Source organism: Aplysia californica, unplaced genomic scaffold (genome assembly GCF_000002075.1).
Source record: "Aplysia californica isolate F4 #8 unplaced genomic scaffold, AplCal3.0 scaffold00617, whole genome shotgun sequence".
In the NCBI taxonomy this organism is placed as follows: domain Eukaryota; kingdom Metazoa; phylum Mollusca; class Gastropoda; order Aplysiida; family Aplysiidae; genus Aplysia; species Aplysia californica.
In genome coordinates this window covers 216,781-226,906 of record NW_004797887.1, presented here as the reverse complement: position 1 = coordinate 226,906, position 10,126 = coordinate 216,781, and the positions used below count along the sequence as shown (strand labels likewise).

General features: G+C 39.1%; 1 protein-coding gene across 1 annotated transcript in view; it reads left to right on the top strand.

Moving 5' to 3' along the window:
• Positions 1 to 10,126, top strand: part of LOC101846988 — a gene marked incomplete in the record, with an annotated part of 33,762 nt that overhangs the window by 21,110 nt on the left and 2,526 nt on the right. The window contains 2 exon segments of the mRNA XM_035972222.1: positions 865 to 975; positions 2,673 to 2,840. Coding sequence (XP_035828115.1) covers positions 865 to 975; positions 2,673 to 2,840 — 279 coding nt within the window.

The following is a 10,126-nucleotide window of genomic DNA, read 5'->3' as shown; positions in this document are numbered from 1 at the left end:
GGTGCACCTACAACGAGACAGGTATGCTAGAAAAGGTAATGGTGCACCTACAACGAGACAGCTGTACTAGACAAGCCAACAATATGCTCACAATGAGATGTGCAGGCTAGATACGGTAACCGTGTACCCACAATGAGATAGGTTTTCTATTTTTATTGTTACTTATAAGAGTTGTTTGAAATCGCAAATATATTTACACTGAATTTTAATATTTTTGCATTTTAAAGTCTAATAGTTAACCAATCGTGCAGTGAACTTTTGCGAAAGTAAACAACTTGTGTTTCGCGCGCTCATTTGACCGTACGCAGTTACGAGCGCCGTAAAACCCTATACTACTGATAACTGACAGATAGGTCTTTTAGATATAGTTGTAATAGTATACCCACAATGAGACAGACGGGCTAGACAAGGTAATATCATGCTCACTGTGAGACAGGCGGGCTAGACAAGGTAATATCATGCTCACTGTGAGACAGGCGGGCTAGACAAGGTAATATCATGCTCACAGTGAGACAGGCGGGCTAGATAAGCTGTTAAAGAACCGCCCTCATTTAGAAAGACAAGTTAGACGAGGTAACAGTGTGCCCACAATGAGACGGGTATGCTAGACACGTTGAAGATGTGTCCACTACACAATGAGACGGGTATGCTAGACACGGTGAAGACGTGTACACTACACAATGAGACGGGTATGCTAGACACGTTGAAGACGTGTACACTACACAATGAGACGGGTATGCTAGACACGTTGATGACGTGTACACTACACAATGAGACGGGTATGCTAGACACGGTGAAGACGTGTACACTACACAATGAGACGGCGGACATCTCAGAGAGAGACGTGTTGTTTGACTCGTGCAGGTGTACAGATTCTTTAACCTGACAATCGTGGCCCTGCTGGTCTACATAGGGCTCACCATCACTCTGATCATCGGCTACGCGAACGGCTGGACCACCCCAGACAAGTACAAGGTACGAGTTCTTCACGCTGATCGAAACATTGTCGTTGACTTGTGGGTGGTTGGTGGGTGCTCTGGTGTGATTTGCTCCTTCTTTCCTATCAAACATCTATCAGCCTTATCTCTCCTCCTTCTTTTTTTGTATATGTTACTCTCTTGTAACACATGTATTCTTTGTCACTTATATGGCCTTATTGTGTTGCAAGTGCGGTAAAACTCGTACGAAAACTAAAGGCTGAGACGTCATTTTGTGGAATTGTTTTGTTTCATTTTTGTGGTCAAAGTTTTTGGGGGTTTTTGTTTAGTACGGGTTTTACTGCACTTGCAACACTATAAGGTCATATATAAGAGCAGAAGATTAGAGGTGTTATGAGAGTAACAAACACAAAAAAAAGAAGGAGGGGAGTAAATGTTAAGGTATGTTTTCAAGTGTGCCATGAATTAAAAAGTCAGTGGGTGGTTGACGGGTGCTCTGGTGTGGTTTGCTCCTTCTTTCTTATCACACATCTATCGTCCTCATCTCCCCTCCTTCTATTTTGTGTTTTTTACTCTCTAGTAACACCTCTAATCTTCGGCACTTATATGACCTTATTGTGTTGCAAGTGCCATAAAAAAACTTACTAATACTAAAACTGAAAAGTCACATGCACAAATGTCCAAGTTTCTTCCCCTGTTTGAGACTTGTGTATGCTGTGTCCGTTTTAATCAAATCACAAGTTCATCCAGAATGGTGTATCAGTGTTGGTGCGGGTGTATCGAGGGCATTACAAGTAGGTCCTGCTCCTTTTCTTTCCCTGGTTAAAATTTTTTTTTGTTTTGGTCTGTTGTCTGTCTTGTTTTTTCCTAGCAGTAAATGGTTGTTATCATGTGGAGGTGCTACTCCTTACTCAAACCTCTTGTGACACTTATCAGTGGCGAATGACAGGACTTCAGGGTTATTTCTTTCTTAGGTCGCGGCATTGTTGTTGTTGTTATAGTTGTTGTTGTTATAGTTGTTGTTGTTATAGTTGTTGTTGTTGTTGCTTTCGCCGGGGGTTTTTTTTTTCTTTTTTTTTTTCATTTTGTTGCTGCTTTTGTGCAAGGGTGACAATAAAACGAAATGTGTCAGACAAGGAGGACCGAGTGCTATGGTAAAACAAACACCTGGGTCGCCACCACTCGGAGAACGAGCGACGCTTCTGTCACAAATTCATGTTGACGTCTATTGTTACTTTGTTACAGACTGCGTTAACAATGACCACTCATCTCACCTATGATTTGTGTATGAGTTCTGGGCGGGGCTTATGGGTTTTGAGGGATCACACGCTTACCTCACCAGCAGCTGAAAATTTGTTACCTATTGGTCAAAAGTGGGAGGGGCCTACACAAAATGATAGGTTGGAGTGACTACCTAACAACAAACAGGTGATTGGATTATGACGGCTCGCCAACAACGCCAGGGGCCAATGCACAATTTATGACAAAACGTAATGGAGTCACTAAGGTGGCTGTCTAAGACAAGGATTATTGTTTGGTGTGATAGGGGTTGTGTGTTAAAATATAGTGGCCGCGGCCGCGTTGGACAGGTGCCCGTTTTACACAGTTAAATTATAAAGAAAAAAACGCAAGGGGGGAAATGGAAAGTGGCCATTTCCGTCTTATAGAGGTGGCCGTCATGGTAGGTTCGACTGTACAATATTTTTCACAATTCTCGTTGTGTGTGGTCCCCAGCCGGGCAGCAGTCTGCGTGAGGTCCACGTGTTTGTCACCATCAGCACCGTGCTGGCTCTGCTGTTTGCCCTGACGGGGTTCGTCCAGTACTTCGACGTAATCTGCTGCGGGGAGTTCCCTCTGTGGACCATGTGGGTCAAGTGTCTCTGCTTCTGCTGCTACCGACAGGTAAATTTCCGCCTCGGGGGGCGGCGCTGGCCGCACTTCCCGGAGAACCCCACAGAAGAATGCTGTTTCTGTGGGGACGGGTACGATAGCATGGACGAAGGGGAGGAGGTGGGCGATGTCTGCACTGGTCGGGAGGGGAGGGGCGATGAGGATGAGGAGGAGGATTTGGAAGAGATGGACGATGGGACGGATTTTTCGTCGGTGGGTCAGGCCAGCAACAGGCCGGTGACGGTATGGTCGGAGACGAGCAGGGATCGTGGGGGGTCGTGGGGTCGCCAGAAAGAGAGTCAGTCGGCCAGAGAGGATGGCGGGGTTGTTTGATCATTCTCAGGGATGTCTGTTTTTAGTAATTTTTAAAAAAAATACTGAAACAGATGAACATACGCCTTTTGACCCATCCCAGAAAAAAATCTCTTGCTTCTGAAAAGAAAAATTCAGAACATTCTTAAATTAATTTTTTTAAATTATTATTAGTTTTTTTCTTTAAATTTCTTTGTGTTTCACTTGACTTATATTTTTCAAGTGGACTGGGGTTTTCTTTGTCTTTTTTTTCTTTCCTTTTTTTCTTTTTTTTTAAACATTCTACCTTTGTATGGCATACCTCTGTCTTGATCATATTTTGTATGTTCAGAGAAAGGTTTGTGGGTTTAGGAGCTTTGGACACTTGTACAGGCATTGCATTTTCACCCAGATTGGATGAAAATAAGTTTGATTCCCTTTAAAAAAAGACTCAAACTACTTTTTATTGTCTAGAACATTGGGAGCTTATATTTTTTAAAACAGGAAGGTTACTTTTGTACTTTTATTCAATATATAGTGTTTCCATGACAGAAATTGTTCTTGCTATCTCTTCTTAAATTACCACCCTGTAAATCTACGGCGATTTCATTGAGCTTGTCATTGATGAGGAGATAAAGCTTTAGATCGTATATGTGTGTCTTTGGTAGTGTTGACTGACACAGGAATGTATGTGTGTCTGTGGTAGAATTGATTGAGATTTGGGAATGTATGTGGGCTGGCATGTCCTATAATAGTATTGGTGATGTATGTCCTGTGGTAGCACTAGTATTGACTCAGGTTTGGGAATGTATGTATGTCCTGTGGTAGTGTTGACTGATGTGTGATAAAAAAGTATAGAATGTAAGCCAAAATATTTCAGTCTTTTTACAATTCCAAGATTAACACATAAATTAAATGAATTGTAAAACGGTTGTGCGGTAACGAAGCAATTTGAATGTGTGAGACGATTGAAAACTTATTGAGACAAAATGTAAGATGTTTGAACATTAACGCTGACTATATCGAAAACTAGACTGTTGATAATGTTGGAAAAGTTGTAAGCGTAGATAATCATCAGAGACGTTGCCAGAGAAGAGAAGATTTAGTGCTGAATTAAGTGAGGACTTCTGATTGGCTTGTTCTCAATGGAAATGTTGGTGCCTGTTTATTTTTAGAGGAATGTCAGATTTTTAGTAACAGGCTGAAGGTGGTGACCATATTATGTCAACCTGCTCTCATAGTCTCTAGGTTGGACTTGTCCTTAATATGTACTCAAATATAGTAAAGTATGACTTGAGTGTGAGTTGTTGAATTTTAGGTGATAAGTTATGGTTTCGTATCTTTTCTGATCTCAGTGGCATATCACTTCTCTATAACTTTCTTGGCAGGCCTGTTCTTTCTTACTATTGATCTCTGTCCCACAAAGAGATAGACAGTGTGGCAGGTTGATAGGCTCTTGGGTACTATTATTGACATGTATAATATCTTTGCCAATCAGTGCAGGCATAAAACGTGTGCTGAGACTTATGTGGGTGGTGTCTGTTGTAACATCTTTGTGCTTTGAATGGCGTACTCAATGCGTAGTGGATGTTTTGTTCAATGTTTTGCTTTTCGCTTCTTGCTGTTGATTTTTTTGCTTTATTTTTTTTTTTTTGAAATTTCCTTTGCAAATTGCTACTTTAGAATTACAAAGTGCTCAAATCTGCTCAGTACCTAGTTTTGAGATATTTGACATAAAGAATTTTGAGTTTCAGGTGTCAAGCTTCTTAGAAGGCAATTCTTTGAATATCTTGATATTGACTCTGAATACACTTACGATTTTGCTAGAGCAGATAAAACATTTGGTTTATGACGTCATGGTCCTGGTAACTCAAAACAACCAAAAATGTCAGAAAAAAATTTGTAATTCTAAGGTATCAAAATGCTTTTTAGTTATGTAGGATTTGATCAAGTCCTGGTTTCTTTTTGGAGTCTGAATATTTGTATATATACATGTAATTACTTTCCCCTTGTTTTGAGTATTTTTCTGCTGAGTGTTTGTATGATTCACTTCTTTCATGGTCAATGTTTTTAAAATGAAGGGGCACAAACCCTGCTGGGTTTGGTCTTGTCCCAAAATGGAGAAATTCAGAGTGGAATTTGAGTAGTTTTGTTCGTTCAGTCAGGAGTATTTTTTTCAACCCCTCTCTGTGTTTTTGGGAAGGGGATCGTGGGCCTATCCACACTGAATCTAGGTGTGTGCCTGTGATGTGTCTAAGTGTGTGTGTGTCTACACTATGTCTAGATGTGTGCCTACATTGTGTCCAGATGGACATAGAAATGAGGAAGGGCAAGCTTTATATCTTAATTTTACTGTTTTAAGGAGGCGTTGAAATTTATATCTGATACTGTGTGCAATTTGTGTACAGGCTTATTTTGTATGTGTGAACATGTACTTTTGCATATTTGGCTGGGCTTTCATTTGTGACATTTATCCATTTCCTACCTCTTTTAAAAAAATGCATTTTCTTTATTTACAATGGCTCTCTCAGAGTAACAATCTGACATTGGAAATTGAAGTTATCCAAGTAATGTATGTGATACCACAATTTTTTGATAACGATTAATTGCAGTGCAGTGCAATATTTTGGACCAAAGATATCATGATCTCATATTTATAACTTATAATTTCGGATACTGTAAAAAACATTTTTTTTGTTTTTCTGAATATACTATTATTTTTTTTACTCTGTGCCCAGCACGTTCCAAGGTCGTGCTCATGTTATGCATGTGTCTTCTGATAAAACATCAGCTTCATTTTGTGTAGGACTTTTTTTAGGGGGGTGGGAGTATTTAACGTATTGTAGTAAAGAAGAAAAAAACAGTTGGCTGGCAATTCGTGGAGTAAGAAAGTGCTACTGGCAGGCCATGTTACCTTTTTTGTTTCCATCTTACCACATAGCTTTCTTCCTCCCGTACATTGTACAGCCAAAATGCTGTGTCAATGGAAAAGCCTCTCACTACTCTTTTGATAGCATGACTTGTATTAGTGAATTTGTAGTCTCCTTCTGAGGGGGTATTATTTTCATGCGAGTTGTAATCTTGAGAGCTTGATGACATAAACGGTGCTGGGTTGTTTGTTTTTTTCTAGTTTGTTTCAACTTTTCATTGCAATTCAGTAGTTAATGCAAAAGGGAGAATGTTGTCAGAGGCTTGGAGATCGTTTATGATTTTCGTAGCTTTTATTTACATGGAGGTTAGGCTACTTGACAGAATATGATAACCAAAGATGCACAGCGCTGCTGTTCTATGTGCTTACCTTTTTACCAGAAGTAATTTATTTGAGTAGAGACTCTCCTCAACTTGCCATTTACCAGACCAGACCATTCATAGTTCATTTAAAGAAGCATCAGCCATGTATGTCTGGGAGCTGTTTTAGCCTCCTTTTCCTCTGTTTGTGAATTTGATACATGTATTACTTTTTTCCATTAACCTTTACGGTTCAGGGTGCACATCACAAACATTGTACATTGTCCAGTTTGACTCTCCATAACTTTACTTGCCATTGGTCAACATTACAAACATTGTATATATTGTCTTTGACAGTGACAAAATATGATATCCAAAGAGGCTCAGCGTTTAATATTTTGGTATATTGTCCCAATAGAACTTTACAGAAAAGAAAGAATGTGTATTGTTTTCTTGTTTTTTCATCCCAGAGAAGCATACTTTTTTATCGCGTAATTAGAATATGGAAGGAAAGAAGATTGTATGGATACTTTTAGTGAACAGATGGTCGGGCCTAAAGCTGTTCATGCAAACATGAGCTATTAAAAGTGGGATTCAGAAGTCCTGGGACCTACAATGTTTGTGATTCTGACCAACTATTAAGAAGTTTGTATATTAATTTTAGAATCCTAATTCATCCTCTTGACAACATTTATTTTGTTCTGCTTTTCATACAATATATATGCTTTGTGTGTGTAGAAATAGCCACCTTGCATGCTTGTACTCCTGCACATTCTTATCCTTTGCTTGTACATTTAGTATTAAAGTGTTGTTTACATATTCTGTAGTGGATCTTTTCTGATTTTTTAGTTTTGGTTAATTTTAGTATATAGTGAGAGTTTTACGGCACTTGCCACACAAATAGGTCATATAAGTGCCAAAGATTAGTGCTGTTACTAGAAAGTGGTATACAAAAAAAATGAAAGAAGAGAGAAAGGGATGATGGTTGTTTGATAGGAAAGAAGGGGCAAATCACACCAGAGCGCCCACCAACCACCTATATCTTGTCTACTGTTTCGTGCTTGTCACTGATAGGAATAAAAGATATAAGTGAGGCAGCGTGGTGGAATCATGCTCTCGTCAAAATAATCAAAGTAAAGAAACATGCATTTTTCCGCAGGTTTGTGAATTTTTATCAAATATTTGTTTTTTAGCTGAACACCTTTCATGCCCATTTAAGAACTCATTTCTGTTTGGATTTTGCTGAAAAGCGTTGGTCAAAGGTACACAAATGTAATTTTTCAATTACCACGGACTCTTAACCTAAGGAAATAACTAATCTTTGGCGGCCACTTTCTCTCTAATTTTACCTTTGAAAACAGGTGACCCCCAACTCCTTCTTTCGCAAATATCTCGACTTGTATTCAAGATAAATTGATATTTTTTTCATCCAAACAAAGACAAGTGAATAAGCTTTAAGATGATACCAATAACTCTACATGCCCAAAAATTGACGAGAGCCTGATTCCACCACGCTGCCTCACATAAGTGTAGTGCAACCATGTGATAGAATTCCACAGTATTTCATAGATAAGAAAACAAGATCAGTTCCCTTTCATTTTACAGACAAGAGTTTGCTAGCAACTCAGCAATGGGAACTGAGTAATGCTTTTTTGGGGCCTGTTGTACTTAAGTTATTGTGGATCGGTGCTTCGCGGTGCTCGTTTTAATGTGGTGTTGCACTTGGTAAACTAGACAATTTTTCAAGAAGAAAGAAAATTGCTTTGTTGTTGTGATAGCAGCAAAGGAGACGAGAGTGATTTAGAATCATGTATATTGTATGTGTGTCCAATTAATCGAAGAGAATCCGAAGAAGAAAATTGTCAGTTTTCATCATTTCCTGTTGGAGGCAGTGAATGATGTTGTCTTTGTGCCTTTGTAAAGTGTTTGTTTTGCTTATCTTTTGCTCATAAATATGCTACGCTTTGTGCTTTCACCTGTCATGTTCATTAATCTGATCAAATATAACAAACTTTGGAAAAGGAATCATATTCAGTCTTTTTGTTTTTTTATTTTTTGCTTTTTCCTCCCAGTTTCTCAAAACCTTTTATGGGGATGATGTACCGTGCTTCTCTTTACTTAAACAAACATACAAGTGGAGATAAGCAGGGAATTGGAGATGGGTTAAATCACACAACTGTTAATAATATATTTTTATAGCTCAGTGTTGCTCTTCTTTGTCACGTCTGGAGTGCTTCATGTCTTAAAAAGTTAATTTTGTTCTTTTTTCATAGTGTCTGGCATGTTTTTAACATCTTTCTGCTAATCATTTCCTTTTCACCACCTAACATTGTTCTGTTCAACTGAGAAGTAAAGGTTGCTATGCAAAAAAAGTATTATTTCCATGTCATCTACTTACAATCTTCTTTGCAATTAAGAAATTGAGGATTTCTATGCAAATCATCGTTTTCTACTGTGGGCTTAATGCATTTCTGCTTTTGGTGTATTGTAGTTTGTTGTTTTTTTGCGTTTGTATGATGTTCAGCATTATCTTCATTGGCTGCGGTGTTGGGTACCACAATGTTCATGTGTTTGGATGCTCTGTATGCTTTTTGTGCTGCAATACAATGCACCCTGCTTTTTCAGCTTTTAGTTTGCATTCGAAGAACGTATGTAGATCTATGGGTTGTTCGACATAACATGTTCTTATATGTGGTGAAAATGTTGAAGGTGAGTTAAGCGGGTGGTTGTAGCGTTCTACTGATAGGTCCTACATTTCTTCTTTCCCTTTTCCCCTTTGTTGTTTGCCCTCCATATTCATTGTCAAGAGAGTGGTCGGCTGATAATGTTGCTGGTAGGCCCTACTTTTGTACTTCATGGTCGGGCCTTCCTGAATGTAGGAGTCAAAGTCTGGTAGTAGTGATAGTCTTTGGTACGGTACTAAAATGGTTACGCCTTATTTTTGTCTGGTAGCACGACATGCACATAGTTGCACGTACAGGATTGGATCAGCTGTTTGTTGACACTATGTCAGTCTTGGAATAACTAGATTCTATATCTCCAAGGTGTCGGTGCTTGTTTACAGGTAGCCAGAGAGCGCCATTTATGGGTCTTTCTTTTCTTTCCCTCTGTTATTTCTGCCTGTATGATTGTCTTTCCCTTTTTTTTCCCCCTGAACTGTCAGTATGTCTATGTATTTCTTTTATTTGACATACCATTCAAGTTACCATACGCTGCAGTATAATAGCGAGACTCTCTGTCATTGGATGCAAATTCCTTTTCTCTCATTTGGAAGTCTTAAGTTATCGAGTATCCCTTTCTTTCTCCTGGGATGTAGAGTCCTACTCAACTAGGTTTGCCCTAACAAACAATCACTGAGGAAAATATAATACAATGCACATTTACAACCATACCATACGCTATCTACAATTGGGATTCCAATGTCAGTCTGCAGCTGCAATGCCAAGTCACTAGGTGGGTGGTTGGCTCCTTCTTTCCTATCAAACATCTATCGTCCTTATCTCTCCTCCTTCTTTTTTGTGTATGTTTCTTGTAACCCATAATCTGTTGCTTATTGTGTTGCAAGTACTGTAAAGCTCTTACTAAAACGAAACAAGTCACCGGCCCTCTAACATGGTTTATCGTCTGCTTTAAGCTATAATGTATGTGTGTATGTGTGCCTTCTCTCCACAGCACTTGCACGGCCCCGAGAAAGGTGCCCAAAATGGAGGGCCGTTATAAGTGTAAGAAAATTCGCTGTCTTAGCAATGCCAAAAGCTCTGTTCTCGCCTCTCTTCAAT